We start from the raw sequence: 17631 nt of genomic DNA, 5'->3' as shown, positions 1-17631 counted from the left end.
GAGGAGTTCTAGAAGTTTTTATTTTTGTTCCCTGTCCATTTTATCTTTTTTTATATAAAAGGCTTCTGGGATCCCCAGAGTGAGATTGAGGCAAGGAACTTAGACCCTTTGGCCTAACTGTTGTCCCAAGTAATTGCTGGTCAGGTGTCTCAGTGTAAAAAAAAATTTTTTTAGCCCGTTAAATATATTTTAAAGCTGGGTTAAAGAGAACAGACATGTTTGGCTTTTAATGTTGGGGACCAGTAGGGGGTCCCTTTTGGCCCATTTAACCTTAGGTAGTGTAATATCAAAACCTTGTGTTTAAATCACATCAGTGTCCATTTTATTTATCCCATTTTAAATAACCATCTAAAGATTGCTTTATTCATTTGAGATAATTCCTTTAAAATTTCTACCTTGTTGGAAATAGTATCTAGACTTTCCTTATAGGATTTTTACTGTTAGCATTAATTATTCTAATGATTCTATTAGCATCTGTGAGACCCATTGAGGGAAGGCAAAGACCACAAATGAAGCTTCCCACACCAGTTTTTCTTACTTGTTTTAAACTAAAGAAGTTCTTAGGTAATCATTATATTTCTTTTTTCCACCTTTAATGTGATTTTTGTTTTTATAGGTACCAATAAAACAGCTGTTTATAATGAGAGCACTCTAGATTGACCAATTTGTTAGTTTCTCCAATTTTAAAAGGATCCATCATTTGGCCATTAATAAAGTATATGTATTTATAGTGATTCAAACCATTAAGACGCAAGAGGCTTCCCCATGAGAGAGTAGGGGAGGATGTAACCTAAGTAAAATCCAGAAAGTTTACTCTCAAAAATAGTATGGCAGAGGTCAAGTTTTCAAAACACAGACATACAGGGAAAGTCCTAGGAAGATCAGGTAGAACATTTACATCTCAAAGACATGGGAAGAGAAATGCAGGTTTCCCCCTAGAAGACCTTTGTTTAAAGTCAGAATTCTGAAAAGATATTTTTATCCAGCCAGCTTTTTAACCTTAATTTAACTTAACTGCGTATGCAATAAAAGAGCCTCCTCATTTTTAGGGTGTGATTTCCTTTAACTTCCAATTAAGTAAATACTGATTGATATAGAGGCTCATAGGTCTGGATGGTTAACTCAGATTTCTTAGCAAATCCCAGTGGATCCCGACTCAGATCGGAAAATTCCTTAGCCAAGGCTCTTAAGTTCTGCAGGGTGTATACGTAAGCACCCAGGATGGTTCACCCCTCCCTGTAATAGGTTTCTCCTATGGGACCACTGCATGGTACAAAGACTCTGCATCCACCACTCCCATAAGTTTCTCAGTCGACTGAGAAAGCCGTAACCAGCCGGGAGGAGTCTTGTCCCTTTTTTTCAGAGCAGCGCTCTCATGTAATATCTTTACTTTTACCCTGACAAATTCTATTAAGGCAGCCATTGAGGAAAAGCATCAGATCAGCCTCTCACCTAACCACTCAGCCAAGACCACTCAGTCTCCTACAACTGAGCAAACCCTGGTATCTTTCAACCGGGTCCATCCCCGCTCCCCCCCGCCGCCCCAGTATCTTTCAGCTGGGCGGGGGCAGGTACCTGCTGTACACCACCAAATAAAACTCAGATTCATCAACCAACACGGGAGATCCAAGAACCAGGAGAGACTTACCCAAATTTGTCTGGACTCTCCGAGGAGGCAGATGGACACAAGGGGCCGCTACTGGTACCAAGGCTCCGTTTCATCTTAGAGTTCAGGCAAAGGAGAGAAGTCCACTCTGGGTCCCTTATTCGTGGTCGCTATACCTCTTTAAAAAAAATGCACACCATGAGAGTTGGGAGTTAAGTTTTATTTGGGGCAAAATGAGGACTGCAGCCCAGCAGACAGCGTTTCAGTGAACTCTGAGAAACTGCTCCGAGGAGGCGAGGAGGGGAGCCAGGTTATATAGAAGTTTTATAACAAAGGGCAGGTAGTCAGAACGTCAAAAGATTATTGTTAACTAAAGAAAACCAGGTATCTCAAGGAATTTAGCGCTTTTCTATGTATGGGAAGATGGAAGAGTCTGGGCTCACTGAAATCATTCCTTTGATATGCACCTCAGCCATCTGGGGCCAGTATCCTGTGTTTTCACATCCTGAGTTTCCTCAGGGCTCACCGTAGGGAGTGGCTGCAGTCTGTTGGCTGCTAGTTGGCTAGTATTCTTTTCAGCCCTGAGTTCCCTTAGGGCTCACTGGCTCACATTGGAGGGCTGCAGTCATCGATGTCTATGACATCATCCTTTGTTTACTAATATGGCAGGAAATATTCCATTTATAATTATTCCATTACATTTATAAATATTCCATTTATCAGTGGACACAGAAAGGCTTTTGTGCCCAGGAGCCCCAGAGGGTCCTGCTCAGTATCATAAGGTCCCAGAGAGATTTTGGAAATAGAAAGGGAACAAGTATAAACATGGAAGACCCAGAAGGTCAAGGATAAGACGTCCTCCATCCTTTTCTTTCCCCTTTTTTCCACTCTCCCTCCTCCTTCCTTCTACGCCTTTGTCCGTCTTTCCATCCATCTTTCTTTCCATCCATCTTTCTTTCCATCCTTTCTTCCATTCTTCTCTCCTTCCTTTCTCCCTCCATCCTTCCCTCTTTTTCTTTCCCCTCCTCACTCTCTTCCCTTTATCATTTCCTCTAATTTTTCCTCCCTCCCTCCCTTCCTTCCATTCAACAGACATGTTTAGGTGTCTTCTGGGTGCTGTTGGTACTTAGTTTGCACGGAATTTTGTTGCCCTTTCTGTCAGGACAGGTCCACCCTTGTGCTACCAGGGAACAGTTTTGTACTGTGTTACCTTCCCCTCCTCTTTCTTTCCTTTATCAATTAGCATATATGGGACAGCTGTCTTAGAGAAAAAAGCTAAAATGATCATGGAGTTCACTTTCAGGAAGGAAGGTTAAAATCAAGTTTAGAAATCGAGGTATGAGTATGTGAAAAGCTGAATAATAGTGGAATAATTACATGATGTCACAAAACAAGGATGTGAGATGCCAGAAGACAGCATGAGCATTATTATTAGAGTGAAAGGAGACACCGGCTGAGTTTAGAGAATGGAGCAGTTATTGTGGGGTGGATGGGTTTGGGAAAGCCTTATAGAGAAGGAGCGTAAACTGGGGTTCCAAATAGGATTTTCGTATTTGGAAAAGAGGGAAAATTTCGGTCCAGGAAAGGGGAATGACGTGGGTAAAAGCTCAGCAGTTTTGGTCTTTTTTGTTGTTGTTGTTTTTGTTTGTCGCCTACATTTTCCAAGGGCAAGTTCCAGTCCAGGGAACCTCTTTCTTTCCCAGGGCTCCTTTGCCGCCACTTCCTCTTCAGTTCTGTGTCTTTCCCCACATATTAAATTCACCTGTTGATGGGCTTAGGGGAAGCACCTCGTTTCTCTCAGTCCCTGCCTTGATCAGCAGACTGGTCACTTTTTGTTGCACATAAAGAGCTTCTTGGAGGGGACATCTAAACTGAAGAGAGGGTGTTGAAATGTTATTCCCAGCTTGGTGGTTGAAATTCCAAGTGTAATTTTTATCAGCTCTGCGTGAGCCGGAGTATGGTCTGACATGCTGGAGATCTCAGAGGGCCTGAAGTCAAGGATTTCAGTTGGAATTCCTGGCGTGGCTGGCCCAGTGTGATTGAGTCCAATCCAGGGAATGCTCATTTTTCTTGCACACTGTATGTACATTTAACAGTTGTTCTTGGATGTTTTCATAGTAGATGTGTGTTATATGCTGAAGCCAATCCATATTATTTGGTTCTGACATCCTCAATCCATGAAGGAATAGTTGATTTTCAGATGCCTGCAGAACCTTGATCCTAGCCAGGTGTCTGGGTCTTTCCTGGCAGTGACTTGAGTGAAATCTGACCGATATACTGTGGTGACAGCCAGGCTGTGGAAGTTGAAGACTCTACGTTTATTCCCTCTGAGGCTGGCATTTCTCTGCGATTGTTCCATTGTATCCGTTCCAACGCTAGGGAGATATAAGGTGGCCAGGGTCCCCCTAGGCTTGTGGCCTCTTGATATTTGCCCTTAAGTAAAAGAAAAAATCCCTTTATCAAATACTTGCTGGTTGCTCAGAATAAAAATTTTCTCATGGGTACATTACAATTGATTATTAAAAATTTCACATTCAGGCATCCTATGTGTTTATGTGTGTGTGTGTGTATATGTGTGTGTGTGTGTGTGTGCGTGCGTGTGTGCAGAACAAGGAATTCCTTTTCCTTCCAAGGATAGTGTAGTGATTCTCAGGGTCTATTTGATCTTTCCTTCCCTTCCTTCATCAGGTGAAATCTGGTTAAAAGGGTTACCTTGGAGCAGAAAGGAAGGGGAAAGATGGTCCTGGTGGTAAAGCCTCACTGAAAGCTGTCCTAGAATGATATTCTAGGACAAAAAGACAGTTTTGAAAGTTTTTGTTCAACTCTACATGTTATAAAAAAAGGGAAACCTAGGTCCAGAGATGTCAAGTGATTTGGGCCAAAGTGATGCAGCAGCTTAAAGATAAACCAGGATCTGAGTACCGGTTCTCTGACTCTTGGAAATAATTACATGTACAGAATCTTTGCACCCTGTTATCAAAGTATGTTAGACAAAGCAATGATAAGTAAATTAAATGTTTGATCAGCAGAATAAATGAAACAGCTTTGTTCCACACTTCATTGGGAGTGATTTAACAGAATTTTTAAGAAAAATTTTAAAAGTGGAGGATAAAATATATTTCAAGAGTACAGAGGTCTTTTACAAAGATATATAGGGTCTGTTTGAAAAATATTCTCATAAAAAAAGCAATCAGACTTAATTGCCCACGACATTCTCATAACATGATATAAGGACTTTGGAGGTGTAGAATGCTGAGCTAACTAAAAGCTATCCAATTGCTCAAAAACTATTAAATAGCTGTTTTGTGAAAGAAGAAGCCAAGTACACAGTATATCAAAAGACAGTAGAAGTGCAGTCTTCCCCGTATACCATGGGATGCAATGAAAACTGTAATTGGACTACATTTCCTACTCCCAAACGCCAGTGTTAGAGAAGAAAAATAGAGATTAAAATAGCTTCTGAATCAAAAACATTTTAAGAAACAAAGAAAGAAAAAGGAAAGAAAAATCAAACTAATCTGGGTATTGAGAAAGGAAAAACCAAGTGGTCTAATGAACAAAGCTATCATGTCTAGCCCCAGCTTGATAGTGCCCTTCCCTCTCCTCCTTGTCAGCTGCCCCTCGTCTTCACCTCAATCACTGAGCAATTAGGAAGGCCTGGCCCCTGCATTCCCAGAGTCAGGATCTTGAGGAGATTGGGGGGTGGGGGGATGGGGGCTGCCCTGGGGCTATCTTCTCTACCCTGGCCCCTTAGGGAAGGCTCTGGGAGGGTCAGAGAGAGCACTGATCCCAGCTGTAGGCACATCTCCAGCGCCTCCCAGCTCAGGCGGTTGAAGAAAGGCCTTTAAGAGCTGCAGACGCGCCTTCTTGCAGCTCCTCCAGTAGCAGCCTCCCTCTTAGAGCCGGGCTCCAGTGCAGAGCCCTCAAGACAGTCCTGTGTTCCTCACCCAGGAGAATGCGCAGAGTGAGCTCACTGGCAATCATGCACAGTTTGGCTTAGCTTCAACCCAGACCTCCTCCTTTGTTCCCCATCTCTCCAAGTCACTACTGTCATCCACCCCAAAAGTTTACTGATCACCTGTATTGGTTGCATTATTAGAAGCAGTATAGATAGAAGTTAAGAGCACTGTCTCTGGAGCTGGGATCCCTGGGTCCAAATCTGGACTCCACACTTGTAGCTGCATGTAACTTGGGCCAAGTTACTCAATCTCTTTATCCCCAGTTCTAGTATCTATCGATATGGAATAATAATGATAAAGGGTCCCAAGGCATGAGTTGTGAGGTTGTTAAATGAGAAGGGCCTTAAAGCACTTTGGTAGTGCCTGGCACAGAATAATTGCTCCTTAAATGTTAGCAATGATTATTACTTTAACCTCTAGGGACACAGGGAAAGGGTGTCATACCGTCCCTGCCCTGGAGGGATTATGCTGTAATCTGGGAAGCTGAACATTTTTCAGTCATGAAGAAGGAAGTTGGTCTTGTGTCTTGTGCATCCAGCAAAGGATCAGTTGTTATGTCTGAGGATGGATCGCCATCCCTCCCCGCACCGTCTAGCATGGATGGGACAGAGGCTTCTTGTTTCCCAACAAGAGCTAAGCTCTCCAGTCATGTTAGTTTCTTCCATATCTCAGACTTCTGAGAAGTCCTGAGTTTCATTCACTCTTTTTCAAAAAAAAAAAAAAAAAACAAAGCAAGCTCCTGGTTACACAGGCATAACTACATGTAATTGCCTGAAGAAATATCAATAGAATAGACATGCATTCTTAAATATGCTACTGTTCTCGAGGCCACCTTTTTGGTTGTGTCCCTTTGGAAATGCAGTCTGGGAAAATGCAGAGGAGAGACCAGTCTGATTTGCGGAATTTTATATGAGTTTATCAAGCTCATAATGCCCAGACACATGCATCTCTTAGAATGAAGCTTCCGTGCTCTGGGTAAGTCCCTCCTCTTACTGTGTGGTGCCAGTCTTTTGAGTTTAATCCTCTTCCAAACTCAGTGACACTCAAGGGTAGGACAGGAGGAAGGATTTTGCACCATTGCCATCTTCGCTACGAACTTCTGTTTATCCAGGAGCATCACCTCTTGGTGGCTTTCACAGCTCATGTCAGTGAGCTGGGGCTCAGGTTCTGCCCACTTCATGCCTAACACCACCTCGAGCAGAGGTTGGCAAACTGTGGCCAAGGAACCCAATCTAGCCTGCCACCGGTCTTTATAAATAAAGCTTTATTGGGACACAGCCACACCCATGAATTGATATATTGCCTACAGCTGCTTTTGTATTACGAAGGCAGAGTTGAGTAGTATTAATATACGTGGCCCCTGTCTTCCAGGAGTATGACGCCAGGACTGCCTGGGAGGAAGACTTCAGGTTGTGTGGTCAGAAGGAGAGAGTTTCAAGGAGAAGTGATATTTTTTTAAATAAAAATCAGAAAGTCAGTGTATTAATGGATGTACATGAGAAATGGAAGCATGGGTGGTCTTGGAGCTGTGGTAAGCCAAAGCCTCCATCCCCTCCACAAGGACAGTCCTCTCCCCAAAGATAGGAAAGTCCTGGTCAACCAACATTTCTAAAGCACCTACTATGTGCCTATCACAGAGTTCGCGGTGCTTTATATGTGTCACCTCCCCCCTGCTGAAAGGGTACCACGAAAACAAGACAATGGGGGAAGATTAAAGGGGCTAAAAATTCCACCCAGAGGGGCTCTAACTTCACAGAAAATCCCATGTGCTAATAATTAAACCTCTTAAATCACAGCTGAGAATACTTTTGCCAGTAATGGAGTACCTATGTGGAAATAACTATAGTACATTGTGTTTATTCTTTTTTTGAATTTTTAAATTTTATTTTTTTATACAGCAGGTTCTTATTAGTCATCCATTTTATACACATCAGTTTATACATGTCAATCCCAATCTCCCATCACACCACCACCCACTGCTGCTTTCCCCCCCTTGGTGTCCATACGTTTGTTCTCTATATCTGTGTCTCAATTTCTGCCCTGCAGACCGGTTCATCTGTACTATTTTTCTAGGTTCCACATATATGCGTTAATATGCGATATTTGTTTTTGTCTTTCTGACTTACTTCACTCTGTATGACAGTCTCTAGATTCATTCACGTCTCTACAAATGACCCAATTTCGTTGCTTTTTATGGCTGAGTAATATTCCATTGTATATGTAACACATCTTCTTTATCCATTCATCTGTCAGTGGACATTTAGGTTACTTCCATGACCTGGCTATTGTAAATAGTGCTGCAATGAACATTAGGATGCATGTGTCTTTTTGAATTATGGTTTTCTCTGGGTATATGCCCAGTAGTGGGATTGCTGGGTCATATGGTAATTCTATTTTTAGTTTTTTAAGGAACCTCCATACTGTTCTCCATAGTGGCTGTATCAGTTTACATTCCTACCAACAGTGCAAGGGGGTTCCCTTTTCTCCACACCCTATGCAGCATTTTTTGTTTGTAGATTTTCTGATGATGCCCATTCTAAGTGTTGTGAGGTGATACCTCATTGTAGTTTTGATTTGCATTTCTCTAATAATTAGTGATGTTGAGCAGCTTTTCATGTGCTTCTTGGCTATCTGTATGTCCTCTTTGGAGAAATGTCTATTTAGGTCTTCTGCCCATTTTTAGACAGGGTTGTTTGTTTTTTTCTTAATATTGAGATGCATGAGCTGTTTATATATTTTGGAGATTAATTCTTTGCCCGTTGATTCATTGGCAAATATTTTCTCCCATTCTGAGGGTTGTCTTTTCGTCTTGTTTGTAGTTTCCTTTGCTTTGCAAAAGCTTTTAAGTTTCATTAGGTCCCATTTGTTTATTTTTGTTTTTATTTCTATTCCTCTAGGAGGTGGATCACAAAAGATCTTGCTGTGATTTATGTCAAAGAGTGTTCTTCTTATGTTTTCTTCTAAGAGTTTTATAGTGTCTGGTCTTACATTTAGGTCTCTAATCCATTTTGAGTTTATTTTTGTGTATGGTGTTAGGGAGTGTTCTAATTTCATTCTTTTACATGTAGCTGTCCAGTTTTCCCAGCACCACTTATTGAAGAGACTGTCTTTTCTCCATTGTATATCCTTGCCTCCTTTGTCATAGATTAGTTGACCGTAGGTTCGTGGGTTTATCTCTGGGCTTTCTATCCTGTTCCATTTATCTGTATTTCTGTTTTTGTGCCAGTACCACCATGTTGTCTTGATTACTGTAGCTTTGTAGTATAGTCTGAAGTCAGGGAATCTGATTCCTCCAGCTCCGTTTTTTCCCGTCAAGACTGCTTTGGCTATTCGGTGTCTTTTGTGTCTCCATACAAATTTTAAGATTTTTTGTTCTAGTTCAGTAAAAAATGCCATTGGTAATTTGATAGGGATTGCATTGAATCTGTAGATTGCTTTGGGTAGTATAGTCATTTTCACAGTATTGATTCTTCCAATCCAAGAACATGGTATATCTCTCCATCTGTTGGTATCAATTTTAATTTCTTTCATCAGTGTCTTATCGTTTTCTGCATACAGGTCTTTTGTCTCCCTAGGTAGGTTTATTCCTAGGTATTTTATTCTTTTTGTTGCAGTGGTAAATGGGAGTGTTTCCTTAATTTCTCTTTCAGATTTATCATCATTAGTGTATAGGAATGCAAGAGATTTCTGTGCATTAATTTTGTATCCTGCAACTTTACCAAATTCATTGATTAGCTCTAGTAGTTTTCTGGTGGCATCTTTAGGATTCTCTATGTATAGTATCATGTCATCTGCAAACAGTGACAGTTTTACTTCTTCTTTTCCAGTTTGTATTCCTTTTATTTCTTTTTCTTCTCTGATTGCCGTGGCTAGGACTTTCAAAACTATGTTGAATAATAGTGGTGAGAGTGGACCTCCTTGCCTTGTTCCTGATCTTAGAGGAAATGCTTTCAGTTTTTCACCATTGAGAATGATGTTTGCTGTGGGTTTGTCATATATGGCCTTTATTATGTTGAGGTAGGTTCCCTCTGTGCTCACTTTCTGGAGAGTTTTTATCATAAATGGGTGTTGAATTTTGTTAAAAGCTTTTTCTGCATCTATTGAGAGGATCATATGGTTTTTATTCTTCAATTTGTTAATATGGTGTATCACATTGATTGATTTGCATATATTGAAGAATCCTTGCATCCCTGGGATAAATCCCACTTGACCATGGTGTATGATCCTTTTAATGTGTTGTTGGATTCTGTTTGCTAGTATTTTGTTGAGGGTTTTTGCATCTGTATTCACCAGTGATATTGGTCTGTAATTTTCTTTTTTTATAGCATCTTTGTCTGGTTTTGGTATCAGGGTGCTGGTGGCCTCATAGAATGAGTTTGGGAGTGTTCCTTCCTCTGCAATTTTTTGGAAGAGTTTGAGAAGGATGGGTGTTAACTCTTCTCTAAATGTTTGATAGAATTCACCTGTGAAGCCATCTGGTCCTGGACTTTTGTTTGTTGGAAGATTTTTAATCACAGTTTCAATTTCATTACTTGTGATTTGTCTGTTAATATTTCCTATTTCTTCCTGGTTCAGTCTTGGAAGGTTATACCTTTCTAAGAATTTGTCCATTTCTTCCAGGTTGTCCATTTTATTGGCATAGAGCTGTTTGTAGTAGTCTCTTAGGATGCTTTGTATTTCTGCAGTGTCTGTTATAACGTCTACTTTTTCATTTCTAATATTATTGATTTGAGTCCTCTCCCTCTTTTTCTTGATGAGTCTGGCTAATGGTTTATCAATTTTGTTTATCTTCTCAAAGAAGCAGCTTTTAGTTTTATTGATCTTTGCTATTGTTTTCTTTGTTTCTATTTCATTTATTTCTGCTCTGATCTTTATTATTTCTTTCCTTCTTCTAACTTTGGGTTTTGTTCTTCTTTGTCTCTTTCCTTTAGGTGCAAGGTTAGATTGTTTGAGATTTTTCTTGTTTCTTGAGGTAGGCTTGTATAGCTATAAACTTCCCTCTTAGAACTGCTTTTGCTGCATTCCATAGGTGTTGGATTGTCGTGTTTTCATTGTCATTTGTCTCTAGGTATCTTTTGATTTCCTCTGATTTCTCCAGTGATCTCTTGGTTATTTAGTAACGTATTGTTTAGCCTCCAGGTGCTTGTGTATTTTACGTTTTTTTCCCCTGTAATTGATTTCTAATTTCATAGAGTTGTGGTCAGAAAAGATGCTTGATATGATTTCAGTTTTCTTAAATTTACTGAGGCTTGATTTGTGACCCAAGATGTGACCTATCCTGGAGAATGTTCCGTGCACACTTGAGAAAAAAGTGTAATCTGCTGTTTTTGGATGGAATGTCCTATAAATATCAATTAAATCTATCTGGTCTATTGTGTCATTTAAAGCTTGTGTTTCCTTATTACTTTTCTGTTCGGATGATCTGTCCTTTGGTGTAAGTGAGGTGTTAAAGTCCCCCACTTTTATTGTGTTCCTGTAGATTTTCTCTTTTATAGCTGTTAGCAGTTGCCTTTTGTATCGAGGTGCTCCTATGTTGGGTGCATATGTATTTATAATTGTTATATTTTCTTCTTGGATTGATCCCTTGATCATTATGTGTAGTGTCCTTCCTTGTCTGTTGTAACGTTCTTTATTTTCAAGTCTATTTTATCTGATATGAGTATTGCTACTCCAGCTTTCTTTTGATTTCCATTTGCATGGAATATCTTTTTCCATCCCCTCACTTTCAGTCTGAATATGTCCCTAGGTCTGAAGTGGGTCTCTTATGGACAGCATATATATGGGTCTTGTTTTTGTATCCATTCAGCAAGCCTGTGTCTTTTGGTTGGGGCATTTAATGGGTTTGTTTTTGTAGGTCCTTTTCTTCTCTTATGTTTCCCGCTTAGAGAAGTTCCTCTAGCATTTGTTGTAGAGCTGGTTTGGTGGTGCTGAATTCTCTTAGCTTTTGCTTGTCTGTAAAGCTTTTGATTTCTCCATCGAACCTGAATGAGATCCTTGCTGGGTAGAGTAATCTCAGTTGTAGGTTCTTCCCTTTCATCACTTTAAGTGTATCATGCCACTCCCTTCTGGCTTGTAGAGTTTCTGCTGAGAAATCAGCTGTTAACCTTATGGGAGTTCCCTTGTATGTTATTTGTCGTTTTTCCCTTGCTGCTTTCAATAATTTTTCTTTGTCTTTAATTTTTGCCACTTTGATTACTATGTGTCTCCGCATGTTTCTCCTTGGGTTTATCCTGTATGGGAGTCTCTGCGCTACCTGGACTTGGGTGGCTATTCCTTTCCCATGTCATGGGAGTTTTCGACTATAATCTCTTCAAATATTTTCTCTGGCCCTTTCTCTCTCTCTTCTTCTTCTGGGACCCCTATAATGCGAATGTTGTTGCGTTTAATGTTGTCCCAGAGGTCTCTTAGGCTGTCTTCATTTCTTTTCATTCTTTTTTCTTTAGTCTGTTCCACAGCAGAGAATTCCACCATTATGTCTTCCAGGTCACTTATCCGTTCTTCTGCCTCAGTTATTCTGCTATTGATTCCTTCTAGTGTAGTTTTCATTTCAGTTATTGTATTGGTCATTTCTGTTTGTTTGTTCTTTAATTCTTCTAGGCCTTTGTTAATCATTTCTTGTATCTTCTCAATCTTTGCCTCCATTTTTATTCCGAGGTCCTGGATCATCTTCACTATCATTATTCTGAATTCTTTTTCTGGGAGGTTGCCTATCTCCACTTCATTTAGTTGTTTTTCTGGCGTTTTATCTTGTTCCTTCATCTGATGCATAGCCCTCTGCCTTTTCATCTTGTCTGTCTTTCCGTGAATGTGGTTTTTGTTCCACAGGCTGCAGGATTGTAGTTCTTCTTGCGTCTGCTGTCTGCCCTCTGGTGGATGAGGCTATCTAAGAGGCTTTATGGGAGGCTCTGGTGGTGGGTAGAGCTGACTGTTGCTGTGGCGGTCAGAGCTCAGTAAAACTTTAATCCACTTGACCGTTGATGGGTGTGGCTGGGCTCCCTCTCTGTTGGTTGTTTTGCCTGAGGCAACCCAACACTGGAGCCTACCTGGGGTCTTTGGTGGGGTTAATGGCAGACTCTGGGAGGGCTCTCGCCAAGGAGTACTTCCCAGATCTTCTGCTGCCAGAGTCCTTGTCCCCACGGTGAAACAGAGCCACCACCACCCCCCCGCCTCTGCAGGAGACCTTCCAACACTAGCAGGTAGGTCTGATTCAGTCTCCCCCAGGATCACTGCTCCTTCCCCTGGGTCCCGATGCACACACTATTTTGTGTGCGCCCTCCAAGAGTGGGGTCTCTGTTTCCCCCAGTCCTGTCGAAATCCTGCAATCAATTCCCACTAGGCTTCAAAGTGTGATTCTCTAAGAATTCCTCCTCCCATTGCCGGACCCCCAGGTTGGGAAGCCTGCCGTGGGGCTCAGAACCTTCACTCCAGTGGCTGGACTAATGTGGTATAAATGTTCGCCAGTCTGTGAGTCACCCACCCAGCAGTTATGGGATTTGATTTTACTCTGATTGCACCCCTCCTACTGTCTCATTGTGGCTTCTCCTTTGTCTTTGGAAGTGGGGTATCTTTTTTGGTGAGTTCCAGTGTCTTCCTGTCGATGATTGTCCACCAGCTAGTTGTGATTCTGGTGTTCTCGCCAGAGGGAGTGAGAGCAAGTCCTTCTACTCCACCATCTTTGGGAGTGTTTTCTTAATTTCACTTTCAGATTTTTCATCATTAGTGTATAGGAATGCAAGAGATTTCTGTGCATTAATTTTGTATCCTGCTACTTTACCAAATTCATTGATTAGCTCTAGTAGTTTTCTGGTAGCATCTTTAGGATTCTCTATGTATAGTATCATGTCATCTGCAAATAGTGACAGCTTTACTTCTTCTTTTCCAATTTGGATTCCTTTTATTTCTTTTTCTTCTCTGATTGCTATGCTTTTTACAAGTAATATATAAGTTGAACTAAAATTCCTTTCTGGACAACTAGCTGTCACCAGGCTTGTTAGGCTTGTCACCTCTACTCACACTCTTCTCACTAATTTGCCATTTAGATGAGTTTGTACTTGTAAACTGTTCATAAGTAGCTCATCTGGTTTCAGGGTATTTAACTTAAGTTCTCTTTCTCAAAGTTTTTTAGTTAAATCATTATTCAAAAGGTAAAAGGGGGGGTAGTCAGGTTTTTTTCGTACGTTTCATGCTTCTTTCATCATTCCCTTATGGTACTTTATCTATAGCACCAGATTTAGATATCTATCTTCTGTACATTAGATGTTGACTGAATGTTTAATTTACTTATGCCAGTTGAATTTGGTGAGAAGTTTGGGCTAGTTTTAGTACAGACTGTTCATGCAGTATGAAATGTCCTGAGTATAAACTAGCTGCTTTTCTTTAAGCTACACTTTGATTCATCCAAGCACAGTTTCCAGTCAGTTCACCTCATTACAACTTACCTCCTCTTTTATGTTTGGTACTTGTTAATAGGTTATGAAAAGTTACCTATATTAAGGAGGGTGATAGGCAATGTGCCCCTGCTTCATGGCCTGATTCAAGGAAGCACTCTATTAATTTACTAGGAAATCCTCCTGATTTTTTAATTTCATAAGAATTTTCATATAAATTATTTCATGTTCTTGAGGTAGAAAATGGAGCCCACTTGTTCCCCTCCCATAGGTTACCCTTTGACCTGACATTGTTATGTCTGATAATTGTGCTTAGAGTTGTTCTTTACCAGTGTCTCCTGAGGTGGGGCGGTACACATGGCTGGTGAGGTTTGTCAGAGTTTATTGCTTAGAGAATAGGCTCCTCTGGAGGGGTGTGAAGCACCACCAAGTTCTTGGACTTTCAGGCTGATGCTAGTAGTATTCCGGTGAATGGTTCTGTTGTTACAATTATTTGGACTTAGGGCCAAGCATAGTGGGACATCTAATCCTAGTGTGGATCTTAGCTTTCATGTAATCAGAAATGTTAGTCACTTTGCTAGCTTATTTTTATTTTAGCTATGGCTTGTTACAGCTTAGCTAGGAGTTAACTTTATTTCGGGGTAATCTTTAACATCCTTTACACTGGGTTTCTATTAATGTGAGTTAATCTTATGACCAAGGTGGCTGATATGAAATTTACCAACCCTAATTAGTTCATATAACTTACTCAAGCTTCCTTTTATGGCTTAATGTTTATCAAACATTTCCCGTGGGGGAGAAGTTAAGCGAGGCTTTGTGAGCTATGCCTGCTCCTTTTAATCCTTTATGATTTAGAGGGCATTCTTAATGGGATGCAGATACTTGCATGTGTAATTTCAGTTAAAAATTAGTAGGCTATGTGTTTATAAAGTTGGCAAAATCAACTGGACATTTACAGAGCCTCACTTCAACTACTATTTATGTGTGATATATTGGTAATTCAGTGTCGCAGTTTGGGTTGTGTTAAAATGAGTATTGAAATATTAAATATTTTTTCTTTTGGGGATTATTAAAATGTACTTCACTTTTTATTTTCTTTGAGGTACATGGCAGATCTAGGGGGATGTCTTTCTATATAAGCCTTCTGGAAGTAATTGATTGGTATTATTAGGAGGCTAGTTTGTAGTTATACTAACTTTGGATTGGTGAAGTAAGGGCAGGCTGTTGGTTAGATGAGTTACCTGACTCTTACGTAGTTATGTGCTTCGCCTTGTTTGGGGGGGTTCGGCAGGGCCACGATGGCCTACAAAATATGAGATTTAGTGTTAGGTAGGAGGGTTTGATTAAGGAAGCTGTTTACCTGCTAAACACGTGCATATGTATGTATGTGTGTAAATGCTCTATGCCTGGTGATCGTCGACTCAAGAACACATTATAGTTGATTATGTTGGTAAATAATATTCCACTTAAGCTCAGCTGCAAGTTGCTTGACTGTGTTAAGTCCTGTGATGGCCATAGCTGAGTCACAGCATCCCACAAAATAAAAAAATACCAAATGCATGACACCAGTTATGTGTGAGCATAGGCTGCTTGGATAGTCCATCGAGGTGTCTTATTTAAGGGGAAAGAGTGGGCAATTTTAGGTGAGATGGCCCTGAAGTAAGAACCAGATGCCTAATATAGTTCCTTTATAGAAAGCCCCATAGTTCGTGGCCCAGAACGAGGAGAGAGGCCCGTTTGTGGGCGGGTTGATGGTTTATCGAGGCTTTCTGGTTATCGGTTATGATAAGCATGTTGACTGGAAATGTTCGGAAATAATGTGGCATGTACAATTAATAAACATATGTCCTGTATAAAATCAATCACTCCAATTACCCCTGTGAATATTTCGTAGGGCCTGGAATCTAATGTGGATTGCACTGAAATATCAATCGGCTGATGTACATGCTTATACACATGGAGTAGATAATTAATACATGTTTATATGAGCATGTATAATGATAAAGCATAGGTATTTTACTTATATATGTAGAAGAGCATGTAATGCACAAAGTCCATAGTAATGTCAGTTTTCATGATGTCATATTTTAATACTTAACATAGTACTTAACAATAGTGTTAATGTCCCATAAGCAAATTGTTCAGGGAATTCCTTAAGTAGAATTTCAGCTTTGGGAGCTGAAGGTGGAGATGGAGCTTCCTCCTTGAGTCTCAGGGAGATATGTTGTTCTTTTCCGATTTACAAAACCAGGGTAATAAATATACTGCAGAGACTTTTCTTTTTAGGAGATTATTTTCAGTAATGCTTGTTATTGGTATAAGGACAAAAATGAAAAGAAAGTATAGAATAGAGGCTAGTTCGGGTTTGTGCAGCCAAAAAAGGAAACTGAAGCTGAGACCGACGCAGCCCAAGTTTTATTTTGTGGCCAAGGAATGGAGAAGCGAGACCTTAGTTCACAGATCAACTTCTCACCCACGGGGTGAGAGGGATTCGATTTTAAAGAGTGAAGACTAAAGGGAGGAGGAGTGAGGCTAATGACGGGGAGACAGATGCATTAGTCTACTGGGGAAGGGGCAGGGTTTTCCTGGAAATGGGGTGCCAACCCCTTTCTATCCTTTTTTGGTCCCCATCTGCCAGTCATGGCCACCAGTACGTGTGTCATCCAGTAGCTGATGTGGTAAAATCAGCGTGTGATGAGACTGAGGGTCTCTTGGAAGACAGATTCGTTGCCACCTTGGTTCCAGCTGGTTCTATCTGTTTTTTGTTTTTTTGTTTTTGTCTCTCTGTATAGCTTCCTCCTATTGTCTCCAGATCCTGTGACTTAAAGATACACGTTCATTCCTATTCAACGGGGGCTGGTTGCTGGGTTTTGGGTAAAGACCTGGCACAGCTCTGGCAACAAAATCCCTTCTTTCCTTGTTACTGTTCCTTATGCTTGAGGGGCGCTGAAGGTCAAAGTTCTGCCTTCTGAAGCCACTTCTCGCTGAATATGGGTGCAGTTTTTCCCTGGATTAGAGGAGCAGAACTGTTCCTAAGTAGCCTAAAATATGTCTGCTGGTCACCAGGCTGCAGTCCCAGTTGCTCGTACCCTTGTGTTAGTATCATCTGAAGTTTGATGGCTTCAATCCGTTCACTAACGAAGTTCACAAGGCAGTTAAGGAGGCAAGGCCCCAAGATGAGCAGGAGGAGAACAGCAGTCAGTGGGCCGAGAGGTGGAAGAGACCAGGTTAAACCGGAGAGGCTCTGTTTGACCATATTCCAGTGCAGCATGGATCTGGACCTTGTGTGTTGTATCTCTGCAGCCTTTGAGCTTGCTCATATATCTCTTTAATGTTTACCTCAATCCGACCAGAGTTATTGCCAAAACTGCAGCAGGTTTTCTTCGTAACTGCGCATACACTGCCCCTGCTCAGCCAGGAGGTAGTCAAGGGATAGCCTATTGTCGAGAACGACATCTGCTAGTGAGTCCAGGGACGTACAGAGTCCTTGTAAGGAATCCCCCCTATTTTTAGACAAGTCATCAAGGGCCTGATGCTGAAAGCTTGGCCTCTGTGCACCGGTGCCGGATCTAATTTCGGAGACAGAGTTTAGGGTGAAATAGAAAAGAATAGCTTTATTGCTTTGCCAGGCAAAGGGGGACACATCGGGCTCCAGCCCCGAAAAACTGTGTGTCCCCCA

At 41.0% G+C, this 17631-nt stretch overlaps 1 protein-coding gene across 1 annotated transcript in view; it reads right to left on the bottom strand.

Annotated features, from left to right (window-relative positions):
- Nucleotides 1-3826: 3826 nt before the first annotated feature.
- Nucleotides 3827-17631, bottom strand: part of LOC309635354 (uncharacterized protein) — a gene marked incomplete at both ends in the record, with an annotated part of 125309 nt that continues 111504 nt past the window's right edge. Inside the window, one exon of the mRNA XM_082406411.1 lies at nt 3827-4039. Within this exon, the coding sequence (XP_082262537.1) occupies nt 3827-4039 (213 nt within the window). The remainder of the gene's footprint in view (nt 4040-17631) is intronic.

The sequence above is a fragment of the Balaenoptera borealis genome, assembly GCF_965194805.1.
Source record: "Balaenoptera borealis genome assembly, chromosome: 10".
NCBI lineage: Eukaryota > Metazoa > Chordata > Mammalia > Artiodactyla > Balaenopteridae > Balaenoptera > Balaenoptera borealis.
Note: the sequence above shows the minus strand (reverse complement) of the source record. Positions and strands in the feature narration are given on the sequence as shown.